General features: G+C 42.1%; 2 protein-coding genes across 7 annotated transcripts in view; both read left to right on the top strand.

The window, feature by feature from the left end:
* Positions 1–299: 299 nt before the first annotated feature.
* On the top strand, positions 300–2,332 carry LOC125768567 (CWF19-like protein 1 homolog). Its single transcript, XM_049436418.1, has 4 exons — positions 300–400; positions 471–637; positions 704–1,130; positions 1,197–2,332. The coding sequence occupies exons 1-4, from the start codon at positions 381–383 to the stop codon at positions 2,161–2,163; spliced, it is 1,581 nt and encodes a 526-aa protein (XP_049292375.1). The 5' UTR covers positions 300–380; the 3' UTR covers positions 2,164–2,332.
* An 83-nt stretch (positions 2,333–2,415) lies between these two features.
* LOC125768563 (calsyntenin-1) overlaps positions 2,416–23,138 on the top strand; it is an 85,123-nt gene continuing 64,400 nt past the window's right edge. The window contains exons 1-2 of one of the 6 annotated variants that reach the window (XM_049436405.1): positions 2,416–2,549; positions 4,585–5,177. In XM_049436405.1, the coding sequence (XP_049292362.1) occupies positions 5,054–5,177 (124 nt within the window). In that variant the 5' untranslated portion in view covers positions 2,416–2,549; positions 4,585–5,053. Of the gene's footprint in view, positions 2,598–2,641; positions 2,833–4,292; positions 4,483–4,584; positions 5,178–23,138 lie in introns of those variants that run through there. The other 5 variants (XM_049436407.1, XM_049436406.1, XM_049436408.1 and 2 more) reach the window with 5 other exon arrangements.

Below are 23,138 nucleotides of genomic sequence, written 5' to 3'. Positions count from 1 at the left end.
ACGTCTTTTAGCTACGATTATACTTCCCCGGCTACGGTAGAACCAACAATAGGGGAAACTGAACATGTTGGCTATGAATAGGGTTAGTTGTACAACAGATTACAAACAATGCTTTGAATACCTGATTTAGATACTTTTTGTAGTATTAGAAAGTAAATGATTGAAAAATTTAACTGTATTTGAAATCAATAAAAAAGCACGTGGTGTTGTCGTTATTTTCAAATAATAACTTTTACGAACCTTGAATTGCAAGAAAGTTTTATAACGTGCAGTGTATTCAAGCAATTACATTAGCAGCAACCGAACGGGATGTCAATACATTTCTGATTTTGTTGTGATCGCGATAACGAACCGCTTGTATTCGAGACAATTTTACCAGAATGGAGCAGAAATTAAAGCTGTAAGTTGATGATATATTGTACATTACACTAGGGAAGCGCAAACGCTTATTTTCAAACATCTTTTCAAAGGCTGGTATGTGGCGATGTACGTGGGAAACTTAAGGCGTTTTTCGCGCGCATTGAAAACGTAAACAAGAAGAGCGGACCATTCGATTTGGTATTATGCGTTGGTGATTTTTTCGGCTCCAATCCCGAAATGGAAATATTAGAGGAGTATAAAAGGAATACAAAAACAGGTAACAGTTTCCTGAATGTACGATAGCAGAATAAGAGAAAATTCATTGTTTCCGTTGCTGTTGTAGTTGCTGCACCGGTGTACATACTTGGTCCTACTCGGAAGGAACTCGCTCAATACTATGCGGATACCGATGATGGAGACATATGTACAAATCTTAGCTACCTAGGGAAGCGTGGTGTTTATACAACATCTGGTGGTCTTAAAATTGCTTACCTCAGTGGCATCGAAAGCTCAGAGGAATCCACTGATAACAATGAGTGGAGTTACGGTAAAGCTGATGCTATTGCTGTTCGTGATTCATGTTTAGCCAGCAAGGCTAATCTGGGAGATTTCAGAGGCATTGACATCCTGCTAACAACGCAGTGGCCCTTTGGTATGCAGGAAAATGTGAAAGATAGCTCCAAACTGGTTTCGTGGCTAGCGAATGCTGTAAAACCGCGCTACCACTTTTGTGGATTAAATGATGAATTTTACGAATCACCACCCTACCGGTAAGTGGGAATTGCAATCGTTCCATACAAATATGTTATCATTTGTATATTATCTTTCGCTTTCAGAAATCTGCCGGACAAAAACACTCAGATGGAACTGGCTACTCGTTTTGTTGGATTGGCCAGCTTCGGAAATCCGGAAAAGAAGAAACACATTTACGCCTTGAACATAACGCCAGTAGAAAAGATGCGTGTGTTGGAATTGATACAGAAAACTACCGACGAAATTCCTTCCCCCTATTCGGGTCTATCGCTGCTTACAGAAAGCCAAGGTGCCACGGCTGAGAAGAAAGACGATCAATACTTTTACGATATGAACACGTACGATGATAATCGGCGAAACAAGCGACGAAGCAATGATCCCAACCAGGGTCAGAAGCGTGCCAGACCACCAACATTCGATCAGGAAAAGTGTTGGTTTTGTCTGTCTGCCGGTAGTATCGAGAAACACTTGATAATATCGGTTGGAGACCATTTTTATCTAGCACTAGCGAAGGGACCAATTAGCGAAACACATATCCTAATTCTCTCCATCACACACATCCAATGTGCGGCACTACTCTCTGAGGCGCAATGGACCGAATTGGTACGCTTTAAACAAGCGCTCGCACAGTTTTATGTGGATCGAGATCAGAAAGTATTCTTCTATGAACGTAACTTCAAAACGGGCCACCTGCAAATCAATGCCATCGGTATCGATGAGAACGTGGCGTGGAAGATACAGCACGTGCTGGAAGATAAGGGTGAAGAGTACAGTGTACAGTTGGAGAAGGTACCGACGCTCAATGCTCCTAGCGATCTGCCGGAAAGGGGACCCTATTTCGTGGCAGAACTTCCCGACGGAACGGTCATGTTGACGCGCCAAATGAAAGGATTTCCGCTGCACTTCGGACGAGAAGTGATATGTGCGGACAATTTGCTGAACTGTGAAGAGAAAGCGGACTGGCGGCAGTGCAACTGCACGAAGGAGGAAGAGGACGAAATGGTGAAAAACTTTCGCGAAAGTTTCAAACCTTACGACTTCACGGTTTAATGAATTCGAGTGAGATATAATGAAAAAATAGATTTTGTAAAAAAAATGGTGCGGTTTTGCAACTTTTCTTCTATTATGTGTGGAAAATTTCCACAAGTATAGTTGTTTAAAAATTAAAAAAACGATCACAAAGCATTGAAATAAAATTCAACATGGCCGCCGGGGGTAAGTGTTATGTATTGGCCTTTCCCTTTATGTTCCAAGCAACCCCTATTGTCAATGTAGCTTTTCTCGATAAACCGTGCCGCTTCGAATATCCGGAAACACGTCCAAACGCATTTTCTTGTTTTTTCATTCGGTTTTAAGATTTTACGCAGCTCACATACACTTCGCCGTGCTGCTGCTTTGCCGGAGAAAATTGTCGAAAATCCGTCACCCAACTGCTGGTAAGGGAGGAAGGTTGGGGAGTGCACAGCAACATTATACGTGTGCGCGTAAGTGGGAAAATTCACGCGTGCGTACTGTGGTGGTGGTGCACAACGGGTGTTTGCCGTACAACACAGTTCGCCGAGCCATTTCCCGTGCAAAATCGGTACGGAGTTTTCGTCGCGCTGACGCGTTCTCGTCGTGCTGCGAAAGGTGTCACACATAGTGTGGAAAGCCGCGGTGGGTGCTTCGGAAAATTGAAAATACAGTGTGCAGCTTCACACAGGTGCGAACGTGTGCGAGGTGTGAATTTTAACGCGTGAAACCCATAACTCACAGCCAGGCAAAAACGACACGAGCACGACCATACGGTGCGGGTGTGGGGGGTTTCGATGTTGTGTGAGCGATAGGGGTGACTGCATAAACCACCCCCCAAAACAAAAGGTGGTGAAGATGGGAGAAGTGTAAAGGGAAGAGCAAGCGGGGGGAGAGAAAAAAACAAAAACCGATTGTATCGAATGTGCGTGTGTGAAACCCCGTGTGTTATCCTGGCTGTGTGCGTTTTAGTTCTAGACGTGTGACTCATCAGCAGCAGCAGCAGCAAATTGTGTTGTTTCGGGGTTGTTTTTTACTTCTCGTTTAACTCTTCTTGCCTCATGTTGTTGATGTTTCGCATTAGTTCCTTTCCACTTCCGGCTATTCACAACTCTTTGCACAGAGAGAAAACAAAGCAAAGAATTCAACATTAGGGGATGGTATTTTCCTTTCGAAATCCTTCTCGGCGGTGCACTTGTACAATCTATTCAGGTGTGCGTAACCTTACGGAACGCGGCACCTGATACACGCACTCTAGGTCAACGCAAGCATACACACTTGTTTTGTTTCTTGAGATGAAGTCAACCTTTCCCCTTCCACCTAAAATGACGCTCACAGGTGCGTTCGTGCGTGCATGATTTGGTTCTGTTTTTTTTTTATTTTCTACAAATTAAAGAAGCTACCCAATATTAAATAAATCAATTTGAACAAGTGAAAGCAAGCTCTTAACATCAGAAAGCTCCTCTTATTGAGCATCTTGTTTCCCGTTAGAATGTCAGAGGCTGCCTTGTTGGGCTGGTTTATCCAACAGCGCGCGGTTTGCTTCATCGAAAGGTTGTTTTTTTTTCTTAGCCTCCTCCTTCCCGTGAACCAAACCTGTTTTACGAAAAAGGGTGGAAGTGTAAGCTAAGAAAATGCACTCTACTGCTGTGGTAGTTGCGAAATACTGCATGAAATAGTGGAGCATTTTGCAGTTGAGGAGCAATTTATAACTCTGTCTGATTGGAAGGGTGCGCGCACCAACACTAACACAAATGGCTGTGTGTTTGGTTGAAAACAATCAAAAAGTTGGGTGCGTGCCACAGACTTTCTATATGGTGTTTATTATGTTAAGTCAAAACTTACGTCAAACAACGCTTGCAGCAGAAACTTGCATGCTGCTGATGAAACGTACATTGTGACATCGGTTGCTAGATTTCTAAAGTTTCAAACGAATATCGATGAAAGGAAGTGCACACCTTTGCGGTGAAAGGACATCGAGCAATGCTTCAAGGATTCTACGCCATCAAATTCACCTGCTTCATTGTGATACATACATTTCTGCTGTTGGTAGTGTTTGTATTGCGGGTTCCATTTACCTTAGTGTTCGTGCAATACCATCCCTTATCCGTAGTTCGTCCTGTTTTCACCGTGTGTCCGTGCGTGTGTGCGAACGCACTCGTCAAAACTTTATGCTGTGGCAAGGAAAAAGGATTGCATACATTACCAAGCGCACACGGCACACATAGTGATGTTGTTTTGCTTTGATGTGTGTTGTGTTCATTGTGTTTGGGCTTGTTTTTGTTTCGGGAATGAATTGAGAAACAGACGCATCTCACACTACTGCTGAATTATTGCCAGAGTGAGCTTTGTTTGCGTGTATGTGTGTGTGTATTTTATCTCTCAAGCTAAAGGAATTTCCTCGCCTCCGTTGTGTTTTGTGTACTTTTCCTGATTAAAATCCTTTTTTTTATCTTCTAGTGCGTTTTGTGTATGCGTGCACGTGGAATAAAAGTGTGAGAATTTGTGCTTTCCTTAAGGTTTAAAGGCCGGATAAGAAGAAGGATCCATCAAGCCAGCCAGTGCCGGAAATCTCGTTCAATTGTGTGGGAATAGATTTCCCACTGGCCCTATCCCCAAGCATGGAATAAAGGGTGCGTACTGCTGAGGGAAAGAGAGTGCGAGTGTGTGTGTGTCGAAGTATATTGTGTAGTGTTGTTCATATTGTTGATTTAGTTACTTGCAGCTATTGCAAGTAAACAACGGGGGAAATTATCGCATATAGTACAGTAATACCAGACGACAGTCCCAGTGGGAACCGTCCAAGATATTTGATTCCTTTGTGTAGCGCCGCGTAGGAGTGGTGTCGAACGTGTTTTGCTTCGTATAAGAAGCATTGGTGTTTGTGTGTGTGTGTGTTAGTTGGTGCCCGCACGGCTCTCGCAACACAATGATGCCGGCAAAGGGATTTCTCCTTACGCTGCTGGTGCTGGTTGCTAGCAGCAGTTTCCATGGCCATCATCAGGTGAAGGGCGAAAAGTATGAAGATGAGGACGACTACTACGATTCAAGAGGTAAGTGTAAAAGTGTGTAACATTTAATTTTTAAATTACTTGGAAATGTGGAAATGTGGTACTTGGAAATCTTGAAGTAAGATTTGAACTCAGGACGATCGGGTTGGAAATGCGTGCTTCAGCTTTTATTGCTATTCAGCAATTCGGCTAAGAAGACGAACGAGAGCAATGATATCGCTCCAGTTAGTTATTTGCCTCGTTTGAAATCCTTCGTTAGAAATTCATTACGAATCGTTTTAATTAAGTAAAGTAGCCAAATTATGTTTCATATTTATAGCATTAACAAATACATTTTCACCGTTCTCCAATAAGAAGCAATTTCATCGCAATTAAGATTCTTTCATTACCACCGAGCAGCAAAGGCAATATCATGCAGGGGATGCGGGTGTCTTCATTTCGACGAGATATTGAAAGCAAAACCATCTCATTAAGGTGCAACAACGGTGTAGCAGCTGATGCTACGTGTTACCTTTGCTATAAGAGGGCACTAGCCTTACCCGACAGCCTTCTTCTTTCGCCCTGTCAACCACCCCCTTCGCACTCCTGTAACATAAGTTGCTCATTACGCTTAAGTTGTTCCATGAATTTGCATTTGACGTTAGTGGGAGATGTTGAACTTTACTGCGAAAAGCTGTGTGTAGAATGGAGGAAAGGAATTATTTTACAAGCAACTTTGATACACCGGTACCCGCCATAAATCTTTCAACAACAACAAAAAACTGTTGCCGTTGAGATAAAATGATCATTATTTAATATGTAACACTGGGTCTTCCTTGTTTCAAGTGTGAAACCACTTTTCACGTGTATGATATCTGGTCAAGTGCTACAGCTCCTAACTCTTATCACTTATCACCATCACTGTTTCCTTCTGTCGCTAATACTGCTTGTCCACTATTGCACCACTTGCCGTTTAGTGTTGATGTGTGTTAAAGCTGGAAATATAATTTTATTTCCCTTATCTCATCATATTGCAACCCACATCTAACTACGCCTGACAGTACGTTGACAGCCCCGTGAATGGTGGAGCCGGTAGATGTCTTGCGTTTTGTAAAATTTTGATTTTTGTTCCGTCCATTTTTTCCCCGTCTCGCAAGTGAAACAGAGAGTGTCTATTTTTTTTTGCTTTTGCTTTTTAAATCGGATGAGAAAAAGAAAACAACATGACATGGCCAGAACGCTCCATTATAGTGTCACTCACACCCGGTGCGGCGTATGTGACACAGTCGACAGTGAATGCCCGTTGTGCTATTTATTCTCAATCTAAATTCAGTCAACCAAATTGAAATTCCACCCGCTATAGCGCAGTGTTAGAAGGGCTAAAGGGGCTCCCCAAGAAAGAAATAGTCTCGAAATACGTCTACCTAAGACCTACCATTTCCTAGTGTTGATGTTACTTTCTTTTTCTTCTTTCTTTTATGCTTTTTTATGTGAATGCTCTTTTCTTTCGTGTGATTGTTGTTTTGCATCATTTGTTCATTTGTTCTTCCACTTTTACTCATCGTCATGCAGTACACCGAAATAGAAAATAAAAGATTGCTGCTTGTTCATAAAATAAAACGAATGAGGGCAGCGGGGGTCGTTGAATATTTCAAAACCTTGTCCAAGTACCAAAAGCTCTTTATGTCGAGTTTGTGCATGTCCTTACCTAGCAGTAAGGGGTGCTTTATTCCAGTGGCATATTATTATTCCAAATACTACAGTTACTAAATGGGGCGCGCTGGTGGTGTATGTGATAAACGGCGCCAGTCCACACGGCAGGAACGGGTTCAAATCTCATCCGGACCGTCCCCCCGTAGCAAGGACAAACTATACGGCTATGTGATAAAAAAAAAGTCTAGTAAGCCAGAAATGGCCGGCGTGACCTGTAAGGTCGTTAAAGGCAAGAAGAAGACAGTTAGTAAACTAAAAATCCTTGTTTTACACAGTAAGATAATATTTTCCTGTCCATGTTCAAATTATCTTTTGATATTGGTTTGTCCAGTGTTAAATATGGAACATAATAGACCATTCAAAATGTTTATGCTTTGAACTGGTATGTCTTCACTTATTGTGTAAACCGATGAAAACCTACCATTCCAAATTGTCGAGCAAATTGCATCGTGTATATCGATCCATATGGTGTGTCCCAGTTCCTACGTTCCGCCCACCAGGCAATGATGTGTAAAACGAGCTTCGCTTGTCATTTCTTTTCGCTTCTCCAACATTAAACAATTATTCACAATGCCGTGTAATTATGATTCCTTCTATGCAAAAGGATAGTTATTATGCTGAGCAGGCAAAAGCGGCAATCCCGTCCAAAGTTTAACCTTTTGATAGTTGCACGGCGATAAATCTTACCGCAATCAGGATTAGCACCGAAAGACGACCCAGTTTTACGCTTCACCGAACACATCCATCCCCCCAAAACGATTTTCGTTTGTGTATGTGTGTGTGTGTATGTATGCAGAAAGGCACGTCGTGATCGGGTCACGAAACACGGGTCTCATTATTAATCCACCAAAGAAGCATAAATTGCATCTATACGATCTCTCCTGTCCTGTCCTCCACCGCCGTGACCAAGTGGCAACCAAGAGAGTCAAACAATGGATCCTTAGCATTACGCTATTGTGTGTTATACCTCCCGGGTTTCTCGTCCTCCTCAAGTCGCCTCATTTCGAATTTCTACTTCAAACATCGAACGGCGCAAAACCCCCCCGGGAGGGATTCCTTTCGATTTCTCGATTGATTGTATTGTATGTGTGTGTCTTTGCCAGCTTCAATCGTCTTCAATATGTACACACCGTATGCTAAAAGCTCACTTGAATTCATTCGCCCACGCAATCCCATCCGCGTCAGGAGGGAAACGTATTTGGTTGGTTCCCGGAGATCTGACGATCATCTCTTGGTGGATGATGACTCCTCATTCGTGATTGAGTCGCGGTTGGCCTTTGCTGTGCTTGTGCACTGATGATGGAATGGATTACTTCTGAGAAACGGCAAAACGGTGTATATATTCATCGCAATATCAACCCCTCCCCCCAAAAGCTTCGTATATAATGGCCGAGACTCTCAACAAGTAACTGCCAGGTTTTCAAGTTGGATGGGTGGTTTGTGTTTTATGGCTTTGAAACGTTTATGGGCGAATCGGTGCGAAATCCATGCTTTTATTGCACATGTTACTTAAAGGTTGTTACTTTGTAAAATATAGTAGCAAAATTGTATGTATATAACATTAAACTATTTAAATTATGCTTTAAAGTTTTCATAAATTATTCTCTTTTTTGTTTGGCACTTAAGGAATGTTTTGAAGTTAATTTTGTCTTGCATATGACTCATTTCGTCAAAGATCATTTGAGCCTGCCAAACTGTACATATTGCTGCAGTTCACAAAACAAATAATCCGACAAATTAAACCCATGTGTTGAGGAGGTGTGATATTTCGCTGTGTACTTGTTGCTTGTTTTATAAAGCTTCTCTCGCAAAGTAACACTGCAAAGGAACAATACCTTCCCCAGTTTGTTTAGCTCAGTCGCTAAGAGATTTGCATCCCTTGTGCGATCATTGTACGAGCTGTACACTTCCACATTTGAGCGATCCTATTTACACGCAGCAAGGAAAGATCTTGGGTGTGGAATTTAAGATAGAGCAGGAGGTTCGTTTGCATTCACTTCACGACATTTCTGTGGATGACTCTATAAGGTGGTTTTAAATGCATGCCATCATGTGGTGGTTGCAGCAGCGTAACACCTTAGACACACCACCGACCCATTGCTTTTATCTACGCCGATTTTCTGTTTGCCCGAAACATTCTCGTGTGATCGGTGACGCATGGTTTGATGAATGTACCTTTTTTTTGTTTGCTTAAACTTTCAAGGACTTCAAGGTATAGTCATTGATACTCTCGGTCGTATTTGCTCATTTATGGTATGTACTTTTATTGCTCTCATGCGTTCGTATCGGTTGTGTTTTCAATTATATTGCTTAATTTCATTGTTCAGTTCTTTGGCAGTTCAAAATAAATAATACTTCGCTTCAAGTAGCATTATTAATTGTGGAGTTGTGTTATATTTTTAATTGCTTTAATTTACTATAAAAAGAGTTAAAACAATCTCCAACCCGGGTTATAAGCGATAAAATATTAAATTACTTATTGCATACTTTCAGGCGTTTAGTTCCCTATAATAAATTTGACATAAACAATAATTTGCAAAAACTCTTTTTAATCACTGTTAGCAGCTTAAGTATCTATTAAAGATTCTCAATAATTTAAACAAAACAGCATATGCCTATCTTTTATTACTTGCAACATTACTAATGACTATATCTTATAGCTTATTATGTGCAAGAAAATGGAAAATCTAACCGTTAACCTAATTTGAAAACATTTCCTTTTTTTGATCGGTCATGTGAAAGCACTAAGTTTTCAATGCTTATCTTAATGCGTTTCGAAAAATAAAAAATAAAAGAAAAACGCACACAAAAAGTACCGACCTGGATAAAATCCTCATTTGAATGCAATTGCATTGGCAAGATTACTGCAGCACTTAGTGCGGTACAGTAGGCAAAAACCAGTTTAAGCTCGGGCTAGGAAAAAGCAAAAAAAGAAAACCGAGTCGAAATAAAAGGATATTGCAGTTTAGAACGTGCAATAACAATAGTAATGGAAGCAAGAATATAACAAAAAAAAAACAGAACCAAAAAGAACGAGGGAGTGGAAAACCCAATGGAAAGTGTAACGAAGGTACGGAGGATTAAGACCAAAACCGAACCAATCCTTGGTGGTAGAAACGTGCACCAGACTATATGCTTCGTTACATCCTTTGGTTATGCCCTTTTACCAAGCCGTGCCAACAGTGCAATGCTTCGCGAGGATTGTTTTTTTCTTCTCTTCTTCGGCCTGCTAGTTCTTATCTTTATGTGCATCGTTAGCTTTGGATGTAGAAGCTTGCAGCAGAAAACAGTTTGAAATTATCAAATTGCACGATACACAAACACAACACCGGCTGGCAAATCCTTTGCCCAAAGCTCGAACCACCATCTTAACGCCACCTTATTATGCTCAGTCGGAAATGTTTTGTTTTTTCACATATATTTTTTTTCTGCCCACGAAATGATTTGCGCTGTCGGATTTGGTATTTCGGAATTCTTGGTGTGAAGGAATCAGAGTGGGAAATACACTTTGAACCCTAAGCCATGCACAACCATTCCGAAATGGGATCATCGGCTGCAGAACAGCTGGCTGGCTTTGGTGTTCCTTTGCTGTCTTTCCTTTCTTTGTAAGCCAACAGATGGCTGCTGAATATTCATAGACTAAAACAAAAAAAAAGCCAAAAAGGGCTGCACATTGCCGCCCAACGATCTTTTGCCATCTGTGTTCTGTACACAGAGCACCCCGCCATCGTCACCGCTCATTATTATTTACTTCCTTCGCCCCCCAAAAAAACAGGATCTGCCCGATTGAACGACGCCAAATGAACCCGTCCCGTACTTTGCAAATCAAGCTCGTAGCATATTGTCCCGTCGTAGTGGTCACTGTGCTTTCTGTTTTTATCCATCTCTTTTTGGCTTTGTTAAATGCAAAGTTATTGATTCGATAAAGATGATTTTCGCCGGTTGTCGACTGGTGTTTTCCCGCTGTGAAGGAAATGATTCACGATGTGGTCTGTTGTTATCTGTGTCTTTCCATAAGGTGGAAATGCTCGAATCACTTATTGGGGAGTGTTTTATGTTCTGGGGGGAATGGAAAAGAAATACGCCTCGTATATTTTCATCATTCTTCGCCAATATTATCCAATACAATAGAATGGTGACTTGCCCGGGAGCTTAGCTTAAATCGCTTCTCGCTTCCCAAACAAATCTTTGATGCAGAAACGGAGAAACTGCTTTTTCAGAAGGTCATCTGTTTATGGAAAGTTGTTATTAGTCGGGACGGGACTGAAGTTGCCCATGTTTAGGGAAGTCACATTCAGTTAGAGTCATCCTACGCGTTCGTGGGTATTATATTCACGGGTCTAAGATACTGTCATCGAAAGCTCCAAAATACTCTCAACGTCAAAAGCTGTGTGTTGGCGTGAAAAAAAGATTAGATCTTAAGTCAAGTCTTAAGATCTTGATCTCTTTTCCAGGATTATTTATATTTGGTCTTCAGTATTCATATGAAGTATTTCGTTTTATTTATTTATTTGTATTGAATAATCTACATTTCCCCAAAAGTAACTTTTGTGTTTTGTGTACAAATTTTTGGGACTCTTTGCGAAGTTACGCTTGTATAGTTTCAAGTAATTTTTACCTGGAGATATCCTCAAAACATACCATTTACATGAAATGAATCTCCGAAATGCTTCCATCTATGTACACGAACTCAAAGCATCAATTTCGCATTACTAGAGTCCAATTCTTCATCGCCAGCGTGTTGCTAACTGCAATCAATCCAACCCTAGCCTGAGGATGCAGTAATGCGCATACCACAACTGCATAGCAAGCTGCACGTCAGCGATAGTGGTAATTATTCTGGCATTAATGCCAACCCTCACCAATTACAAAACCGACAAAATGCCGCTTGCATTTGCTGGTGCATTCTCTAGTGCTCGCTACACTTGCTGCCTGGGTTTGCGTACGTTCCCTATCGTAACGATGAATCTGAATTATCCTTGGCTTGCGATACGATGTATCCTTCTACCAGTGAAGAGGCTAAAGTTCGATCGATCCACTAAGAAGAAGGTCAGCCGGGTGCCTTAGAACCGTTGCACATTATCACTGGCAACCAATCTCTCCGGACCATATGTATGTGTTGTTGCGGCACAGATTAGTCACGTTCTGCCAATGACTGTTTCAGGCGCGTCGTTTCTTATTTGGCCGTTGTACCAAAGAGTCGGACGTGAGTTCTGTTAAAAGTTGCATAGTTAGCATATCTGGCCCAGCGTGGATGAGGCAAAACACTTGACGATTCTTTGGGGAGGAAGCACTGGATTGTTATCTTTGCCGACTGCAGACAACCCAACCCAGCGCAAGGTCACATTGGGCATTTTGGAAAATGTCGTTTTTTCCACGTGGTATCGTTTTGCTTATGGTGTCATGGTGGATTTCACTTCATCCCACATTGGATGCTTTTGACGTTGATGAGAAAATATGGAAGATGAGGCTCTTGCAGCAATCTTTTATCCTGTCAGATAATGCTACAAACACACCCAAGCTTCTCCATCCAAAAACTCAAAACAATGCGTTTCCTGCAAGGAGGGAGGATATAAAAGAGGCCACTTTTATGAAATTGAATTGCAATTTTCTTCGCATCTTCAAAACCGCAAAAAACATTCACAAGGCATAGCAGAAAATGTGATTTTACAGTTAAAGTTCAGCACACGTGCTCTCTTTCTATTAAACCTCTCCTTCTGGCAAAAACAAAAGCGGGTCCCTTATTGACGTTAATAATTGCAATTTTAATTACAAACTTCTCGCCTGTTCTCTCTCTCACCTCATACGGCCCACGAAGGTACCCTTCCTTGTTCGTCAATTAGATTCTCCTTTTTCAGACGACACATCTAAAAAGGCCCCCTAACGGCACACAATATGGCACGTTTTTCCGAACCGTTGGCCCTCAACCTTCTTCAACAGGGGCTTAAGTCAACAGACACAAGCTCGGTTGGGTCTCGAAACAAACATTTGCCTCGGCTTAAGCACTCCCCAAAGACAAAGTTGCGCTGCGATCTCTGCGTTTACAACAGCCAAGCAATGATGTTTTGGGTTTTGTAGGGCCCTTCAAAGTTTCTAGTTGAGACAAGAGAAAAAAGAGGTAGAAGAAGAATCCTGGTGCAACTTCCCCCACCCTCTGATGCAGGTAGGAAGGGGAGCCTGGTGGGAGTTGATCAAAATGCAGGATCAAAACCCGTAAGGCAGAAGTTTCACGGCGGATGAGCAGGATTTCGATAATTGCTGTCGTAAACAAGCAAACGTGTCTCCTGCTTGCTGTGGAACACGCCCTCGGTATGCCTCGCAAAACCATTGCCTTACAGCGGCACGTGATTTGATTCTTTCGCCGCTTTTGATGTTGGTTCGGTAGTGATTGAGGAAAAGTTTCACACTGCAGTACCACCAGGAAAGCAGCAGCCATTTGCATCATTTTCGCATATCCTGCTGGCAGGGTGTCGTTTTATCGGTTGGTCGTCCTCTAAGCATAGACTTCTCTCGTTGGTAATACGCAGGGTGTTACGTTTATATATTAAGGGGTTGGAAAATTCGTTCATTAAAAATTGTCCCGAAATGACTCACACACATCTCGAAACCGAGAAGGGTAAGAATTTGCGGTTGAAAATACAATTTCTAATTCAGGTTAATAATCGAAGTTTAGTCTTATCTAACGAGAATACCACGAAGAATGGCTGCATGAATGGTAACATGATCCAATTTCAAGCAGACAAGACGATGGTACCAAAATGAATAAACTTTTTCGTCTGAAATGTAATCCTATTCTCAGATTTCACTCATTACATGAGTTGCAGGAGCTTCGCGCTAATATTGAGCTCTGTATTAGCAAGCAAGTTTGTTGTACTCTGCAACAGTTTGTTTGTTGCTTGGTGTTTTGTTTGGAAGTTTTGTTTGATTTTTGTTCTTTCACTCGTTTTAAAAACATTTAGCCACAAGATGCTCGTTGAGTTTACAACGAATAGAAAAAAAACAGATGTACCCTAGCAATGGATTGTAAATCGTTCTCAAAATTTCGTACTGTTTGTTTCTGGAGCGGAAGATGATTTGCCAAAGAAAGTTCGTTGCCAATGTTTAAAATGCAGATTTTAAACAGTTCGTTTCTTTCGTCCTCTTCCATCAATGGTGGATGTTGATTTGGTGTGGCAAGTATTTTGCCAACTTCCGCAAAGTTTGTGGGAGTAACTTTCAACTAAATCGCAAGTTCGCCAGAATTCAAGCCTCGATGTTTACATCAAGAAAAAAAAACTAACCAGCCCAAGGTGCAGTAACGCGAGGTTCATAGAGGGAGAAAGATCTTCCTGAAAAAAAATAATGCTGGCCGTCTTGCTTTTTTGGGGGAGTGGTAATAGCAAATTTCAACACAAATTCTTCTACCGAAAGTTTTCACAAAACATTCTGCCCTCAGGAACGTAAGGATAGCGAGGGGAATCAAATCCACTTAGGCATTAAGATCATATGGTGAAGAACATTGAGTGGAAAGGGATGATACCCCTTAAGGGCAGCGGTTTGATGGAATCTTACGTAAAACTAAAAATTGTGCCGACAGGAATCAATTAGCGCGAAATGGTGTACTGGAGCTTTTAACGAAGTTTAACGTTGTCCATAGATGGCACGGTTTAGGAGTGAAAAATAATCACATCACCAAAAACGTGTCCTGCTTTTAAGGTCTAATCTCTGCAGAACAATGCTATATCATTGCCATCGTATCGTAGCCACTTTGTGAGGCAATGATGTAAGCCTATTGTATCATGAAGAGAATTTGGAAGGAAGATAAAGTTGCCTTTCTCAGAAATTGTTTCAACAGATGCTGTATTTCAAGTATTATATTTTGAATGAAAATTTCTTGAGAGCCCCAAGATTCTTCACCAAATCTAGAATTATTGAATCTTGATGTTTAACAAGCTTCATCGATCACTTTTAAAATGAGTGTCCATTCTTTATTTTAGTACTTTACCTGAAAAAAATGGTCAAACTGCTTGTTATCTGGAGATCCCAGTACCCTGTCAGGATGTATCTAACAGTGGTGGACATTCGCATTTCTGTTACATACACACACAAAAAAGAGGTGCCCCATCCCAAGTAGAAACAAAAGTAACTGCTCTCATGGGGTATACTTGGAATTCTACGAAACTTGTCCTCTGTGTCAGTCTCCATTTCATTTTCTCACCATACTCCGAAGCAACAAACCACCCTCCCACACGATAAGGGTTTTGTGTGTAGCTGTTGCCCATTTGATGGTGGAGCAAACTTTTTACTCCAGGATGACCCTTACACCCCGAAGCGAAAGTTAAATGGAAAGCGACAAGTTTTGCCCAAAGTGTGAGCATTCTCCGGAGCGGTCTCAAAGTGTTTTGGGCAAGCGTACAGCGGCAAAATGGGGATGTTTGCCAGTGGGGGTATGTAACTGGTTTGCTTTTTCTACCATCTTTTAAAATAGTTAGACGTACGTTGCTTACTCGACGGTGTGTACGCCACCACGTCACTACATTGGCACATTTTTTTATCATTCATTTCTTTTGCTTAGTTAAACTCTTTCGCAACTCATCTCCATCATGTCCTGTTCATCGTTGTGTGCTGATGGTGTGCCGTTTGATGGAAATTTGCCAGAAATTACACTTTATAATGCAGTTTCCTAAAGTTTTTCCCTCGCATTGTTGACACTTGTTCTGTTTATCTTATCACAAAAGATGGAAGAAAAAAGTGCACCTTTCAAAACGAAGAATTAAAAACTCTTTCAATTTTTGATCTCTGTGGTGTATCAGTTCTGGTAAAAGTTCTTGTTTAATAGTATTTTTCTTCTTATGTACTCTAGTGTTTGTAAAAGTAGAGTTCCTAAGAAAGGAGATGATTTAATTTACCCAGTCTTCTTTCTCTCTCTTTCTCTCTCTCTCCTCCATTCTCTTGCTCGGTACGATTTCTGTCGATGTTTCGCAACTCTCGCAGCATAATAAATCGAGAGTCGAGAACTAGGGTTTCAGCGATGGACATAAATCATCTCGAGGGTGGTAAAAAATGGGTTGCACAAAAAAAGCGACCCAAGAATTGGCACGGGTTCCCGTGCCCAGTGCCTGATCGTGTACCCTGCGGGATATAATAATAATTCTCACAACGATACCGGCACACAAAGCGTTCGGGCAAATGGTTAGCAATAAAAATTAAAAACAGAAAGATAAGAATGCGATGTTATGGATTCCGCACCTCAGCGTCGTCCTGGTCGAGGTGTGTTCGTTGGGAGTTATTCTCTTCTTTTTAATTTCTATTTTATTCCGTAATTTCCCAAAAAGGGCAATCTCTGGATTGCGAACGAACACATGCATATCCTTGTTGGAGGATGTTGTACATATCTGGAGCTCTATCTGAGATTATACCAACAAGAGAAACATTACATACGCACACAAGGGCAGAAGCACAAGGATGAATTCTGATGTTTTTTTTTTGCCCTTTATTCACACAATGCCCTTTCTATTAAATTCCTGTTTTTCTCCTGCAGACAAAGAAAGAATCTTACGGTGTGTCCAGATATAGCTCCATAATTCAATGTAAATCCGGTAGAAAAGGAACATAGTCAAAATGGTGGCAGAGGGTAGACCTTGTGGGACCCATGTGCGAACCCAATTCTAGCGCTTTGTTGAACCATCCCGGTTCGTTGTTTGATGCAATGGCACAGAACGGACACAGCACGGAAAGAGAGTGAAGAGAGTGGTTCCCTGGTACGAGCTGGAATGTTCGAATCCTTTATATGAGATTTTGAAATTGGCTTCCCGGGAAGTCATTAAAACACGGGACGTGTTCTTCAAACTGCTCGTGGCAGTTGTACGTCGAGAAATGTAAGGTGTGTGACTACGTGGCGGATTGTAACCTTGCTGCTGTTGCTCATTTAGCATTCCGGTGCAAAAAAGCAGGACCTTTGGAGAATTCATTTTTAATCTCGCTTTTTTTTGGTTCTTAACGTCCATCAAGATGAAACGTTAAACTAACCACACACGCCACACACTAGCCTTTGTTTTCCTAGTTCCTCTTATTCAAATATACCTTTCACTCTTGTTAATGTTGTGGCGAATGGTTTAAGCTCGTCCTCGGTAAACTACGAAAAAAAACCAGGAACCCTTCAGCTAAAGCTTCAAGACGCATGTGTACGCATTTTCAAACCGCGTACTCGGGACGCATTAACTTTTAAATCTGCTTTGTGGTGGAGTACTTTTTAGCTTCTTTCTTTTTTACTTCACATTATGTGTGTATTTCTTTTATGTGCAACGCGAGTTGTCAGCGCCGTAAAACCCCATGGTACAACTCGGCAATCGGCGGAGGATAAGGACGGAAAAGAGTTTGGTCAGTTTGCTGTCGTTGCAGAATCATGCTTTTAATGGTTTGCCAAATGTACCAAAAACGGACATCGGTGCAGTTGGTCCCGATCATCAACCTTGCTGCTACCGCTTACAGTACTTTGCCTTCTCTTCCGTACTGATTTCATTCGTAAATGCTAGCAAAACCTTCTACACTTCGTTTTGTTTTTTACTGCAGCTGCGCTTTTTCATGTGGTATAATGTTGCCTTTTCTCCACTATCAAGTTTCGTGTGGCGTTGGACGTATGTGAAACAGTTTTATGAGGTAGTACGCCTTATTTCTTTGGTCTCCCTTTATTCGCTCGTTCTCAGCATATGTTTTTTTTTCTTTTTACTTTTGTACATCAAATGAATTCTCACGAGTAAGAATTTTCAAAAGAGGGCCCTTTTCAACTTTGGAGGTTGACGGATAAATTACTGTCGTCTCAGGTTTTGGTTGAGTTGTAATCCGAACAAATGGAATCATCTTTCAAGAATCAAGAGATCCCCCGCGACATCAGGTCCCGAAAGACGAAAACTCTATACTGTAGTCTAAATCTAAATAGTAAATTATTTTATTTTGTAGATTTAAATGCGTTTGTCGCATTAAACAGGAACACTAAAAACGTTTATGTATTGCGGATTGCATACTACACTAACAACTTCCTGTAATTTGCCGCTAGTTATGCAATCCGCAACACAAAACTGTTTATTAACTGCTTGTTTCGTTTCATCGTCATATTTTTTTCGCCCACAAACCGATCTGCCCACTTAACTTAACCCACACCAACATGATACAACGAAATGCGGAAAATCGTCCATTTCACTGAGTGTCTGACCCCATTTGTTTAGCAGCAAAAATCGATGTTTGTACTATCGCCGAGAACTTATCAATCCACACTATCACACCATTAGCGCCGCTCAGCACGGTTAACTGCCAGCAGCATATCGGCTATGGCACGTTCGTGTCTCTCGGTGCTAGCAATGTGCACAACTATCGTTTGACATTTCGTTTCGCCTGGTACATTTATGTGGCATGGTAGTACCGTACGTTCCCGTTCGATGTTTTCTGCGCTGTCATTCTCGTGCCTGCCTGGTACGTGGATGGTAAGGATGGCCCGCAGTACTTCCAGAGCACAACCAACGGCTACTGTCGCCACGCTACTCGCGGCGATGGGAAGGACTTGTGATAAGCTTAAAAGAATGATCCACATCCACAGGTTCGGAACACCGGAATGTGAATACTCCGGTGGCGAGGAAAGTTGTCTCTGTGTGGTGCTGTAGGAAAAGCGAGCATCATCTTGGTGGCCCCCTCACCACCCAGGATTGCGATTGGTGATGGGAAAATATATCTCGTTATTTTCGTATCAGATCCAGTACCGAGCGAAGGAAAACGGTACCGTTAAGAAAATAGTATGTGCACTCCATTTCACCTTTACGGTTCGAGTGGCTATGGTATGCGTGAAAGTGTACCGGTACAACCCATATCGTCTTCCCGGACGGAACGAGCGTTTTCTTACACCACGTGTACCTTCAAAGAACGATACTTGAAGATTCTTTTTCCAACAACTTTTTCTTCTTCTATGTTAGCTTTCAAGGGAAACGCTCTCGCCGTACGTCGTACACACTTTTATCATGGTTTTGTTTCCTTTCGGTGGTTACTTCACAGCAGAGAAGATAACACTTTGCTATCTGCAAACCCAGCGGTTGCATGGAGTTTTGTGTCGTGTGTTCCACGCGTTCGCATTAATCCACCAAAGAGCGACACAACATACTGATACACACGCAAGCACACAAAAAAAATTAAATACTCCAAAAAGGACTCCTCACATTCCATTCAACGCTAATAGTGTTAGGATTGTAACTGTGCGAGCTAGCAACATAAAACCGAACAAAAATAATACCACTGATCTGGAAGGTAAAAGAAACTTGTTGCTTCTTCGGTGGGACAAAGTTAATTACTTTCAGCCACGGTAAATGTTCACTTCGGGGCGCTCAGCGCACTCGATAACGTATAAAGATAACCACCTTTCTTCTCTGCTCCGAACGCTTGTAACGCTTGTACCTCCACTAACGCATGGCCAATGCATGGCCAGGGCAAGAAAAAACAGATTCCCCAACCTCGCATGCTTGGCTGAAGTAAGGCGAAAGAAGCTTCTTACAATAAGAAATGTCGTTTCGTTTCACTTGTTCTATTCCTCGATGGAGGAAAACTAGACCAAAAGAAGAAGGTCCATAGGAAAGAGATAGTAGTAAACCATTTACTTGCGAATGTCTCGTGGTAACGCACTCTCATTCTACCGACCCGTTGGGTATAGAGCAGTTTGTGTCCATTTAGCACATTGTCGGGATTGCAGTTCACTCGAGCGACTGACTTTGGCTTTAGGGAGCTTTATAGCAACTCCCTGAACGACCATGCATACCATCATGGTTACATGAGTCGGTAAGGTTCCTTTAAGCAGGTTCTTCCATAGTGCTCCTTTTCAATCGCACCTTGTGCGGTGCTCTTGATGGTGGTGCTGGTGGTATAATTCGCACAAAAATTATGACCCTTCCGAGGTCGTCGGTGTTTGCCTTCGGAGCTTGGCTAAAGCATTCAGTTATCTTTTTAATTAACTCCATAGGCTACATACGGTACACCGTAGCGCCATTGTACGATGTTCAGGCTCTGTTCAGGCAACATTGGGTTGGTGGTGGTCGTGGTGGTGGTGCAATGTCCCGCCCGCTTAAGCTACTGGGATGGAGCATATCCACCTACCCAGCTACGTTATGATGACGATGATGATCCCGAATCCTAGTTCATCTCGCCCGTGTCCGTGGTTTGTACTATTTATGGCCGGCTCAGGTGTTGAATGGGTGGATTCACTTTTTTCTTCTCTACTTTAATTTTCCATTCTTCCATTAAAAAGAAAAAGAAATATAACCACAGCTGCTGCACGCTTGCTACTGAACCCGGGCCTGTATATCATCCCGGGCGATCCTTCATCCAGCCGCGCCCTCGTCAGAGCCTTGGGAAAAAGCCCATGTATACTTTGTGCCTTAATTAATTTTATTGCGCTCGGAAAACGAACCCCATTCGAAAGGTAGGAAGCATTTCGGGACGGACTGATTGTGGCGGGTGTCTAGGTCTTTATTCTGTGGTAAGGTAAGGTTTCCTCTATTGTTGATACTACTTTCCTTTCTTATATCGGGGTGGCTACTGTACCGGCTGCAAAAGGTCAGTGCTGTAAATAAAATGGGAGAAAAAAAAGGATTTTTCCTTGCTAGAAATATATTAACCTGACCCTGAATGTCTTTAACGTTAGGGTATCAAATTTAATGCACAGAAGATAGTTGTTTTTTTCGTTTCTACTACATTAAACAGCAAATGTAATTCTGAACTAAATACAACTTTTAAATGCGGTATTTAATAATGACTGGAAGGTTACGTAAATTGTTCAATTGGAACCACGGAAATCCAGGAAAATCTAAGTACCTCGAATTTCCGCTTCAAATTCTCGAATATGGATGTAAAATGGTTTATAATTGAAAGTTACAGAGTCCACATGAGACGGTCTGTTTCTCGGGGACTATCTGCACTAGTTTAATCCCGACACGAATTGATCATTACTTGTGCTACTACGGTAAAGCACGTTCTAGTAACCGAACTCATGTTCACGAAGTTTTCACCGGTTGAATGCATCCTATCAATCCCCACTATCACAGGTGGTCAAGAGAATAGCCCAGCGTCGATGATGCTGTGTCAACAAAGCCGTTCAGATGCATTGAATTCGACAGAAAGCGGACCTAGCTGGAGTGTGTGTTTTCATTTACATAACATCGAACTCCTCCCCGCGACCTGTGATGCGGTTTAAACCCTTTACTCAAACACCGTGCTAATCAGCTGCTTATTAGAGTACGGCAAGTGACACCACATTGCTAAACGCAACCGGAGGCAAACCTGAAGCGTGCTAGCTTAAAACCCAAAGCCCGAAAACCGCTGCATCAGGGAAGATGCAATAGGTACAAAACCCGATTGTCAGTGCTTATTAGAGCGCATCCGTGAAGTATTGACATTTGTCGTTACCAAGGAATGTTGGTTTGAAGCGTGTCAGAATGCAGGTTGGATTGGAATTCAGGTGAGATTTTCAACAAACGGCTTTTTCATGTCTCAAAACTCGACGCATAGCTCCATTGCTAATCAAACACCCTTTGGGAGTAATAGATTTATCCCTAACGTGACTTTTGTAGAAAATAGCAATAAACTACACTTCACCACAAACAACGCAAGCTGGTTAAACTTGGGAAGAGGAAATGTTTCGATTTCATCGCAGGGGGAAATACATATATTCTCCGATTGTGTCGAACCGGCGGTCAAACCATTCCAGCAGCTAATTGGTGCCGTACTGTCACTGCGGACCTTCCAAAGCATTCGACCACATAGAATTTATCCCGTAGTGGGCGAAAAAAATAACCTCAAAAAGGGCTTTCAGGTTATTCAAGTTTCCGCATTTTTTTTTTTGCCTTCCCACTATACTCGTCCCTTCAAAAGATCCTTTTTCCCCCCCAAAATGACCACAAATGGAAGTACAATGCTGGAAACCTCAACGATTTGTGTCCGATTGCAGAAGACCGTTCATCGAACGATCCTTCTTCATAGCCAAAGCAACAAAAAAGAAGGATGGTGCTTGGTGGAAAAACAGAATGAACCACATTTTCTCACTGCAAAAACGCCCCTGGTTCAAGCACATCGCAGCTCAAAAGGGATGGGATGGCGTGGTGCCATAAGTGCACTCTACGCTCTACCTTTTCCATTATTTTGTCTTTATGAGTTTGTTATTAGTCTTTTTTCATCCCCCGGCCTTTTAGCATAGGTGAAATCAGGACTGTTATGTGAAACAACGGTACGCGCGAGGAGCTACCCTTTATCTGACCCGATGTACTATGCTATATTATGGTCTGCTTTCGATTTTATTTATGGCGATTGTGACTATGGTTCTGCTGCTACTACTGCTACTACTACATGCCGGAAGAAGTGGCTCCAGGTTTTCGAAGAAGGTGTGGAAATTTCAGTGCTACCAAGGAGACAATTTTGCACCCGTTGTTGGAGAACTGTTCACTTTTGCTCTATTTTCAAGTTTGTCTCTAATTCCGCTCTGAATCGTTCGATCCTTGCACCGCGCTTGCAACCCGGATGGAACAGATCCAACTTTTGCTGAAACACCAACCGGGTCCGGACGGTTGTGTGAGGTCAACCGTTTCAGTTGTCTTTTAAGTTGGTGTCCCACTTGAATATTGGCTCGTGATCGAGTGGTTGTTCTAGCAGGCCGGGTGGTACCATGGTGCTGCAACCGGAAACAGTCATTCCTAGATGGCCTGCGATGGCCTAGATGTGTGACATGCGGATGGAAGACGATACGCTAGGTTTGATAGAACGAGATAGACACCACCACCGCCCACCGTTACGGAGTTGTGTTGTTTCCGAAAAGAAACGTCCAACAATGCACATTGAAGTGATGCTTAAATTGGGAACAGTAAGATGTACCCTACACCAGTGTTCTGTCTTTCATGTTTCTAGCTCGTTTGACAGTGCCTAGACAAGAACCGAGAACACAAACTCTTCAGATAAATGCTTTGCGGTGCTTCATGATGGTATAACCTCTTGCAGATGTTTCACCTTGCCATTAGTTGTCCTGGTTACACGTGTGCTAGAAACTCTTGAAACGTGAAACATTTCACTACAGGTATTTTAGGGGTTTTTTGGCACAACTGGTATTGAAAATGCTAAAGGGAATAGGACGTGTTTACTTGAATGTAAGCGACCCATGTAGCAGCTTGTTATAAAAGATGTACAAGCCATTAACAAGCTAAAAACAAGGCAATTTGGTTATTGGACCGAGCACGTTTTTAAACGTTTTTGTTATGCAGATTGCATACAGCGAGGCAAACCTGCTTACGCCTAGAGTTATGCAATATGTCA

This window comes from Anopheles funestus, chromosome 3RL (genome assembly GCF_943734845.2).
Source record: "Anopheles funestus chromosome 3RL, idAnoFuneDA-416_04, whole genome shotgun sequence".
Classification (NCBI taxonomy): Eukaryota; Metazoa; Arthropoda; class Insecta; order Diptera; family Culicidae; genus Anopheles; species Anopheles funestus.
Note: the sequence above shows the minus strand (reverse complement) of the source record. Positions and strands in the feature narration are given on the sequence as shown.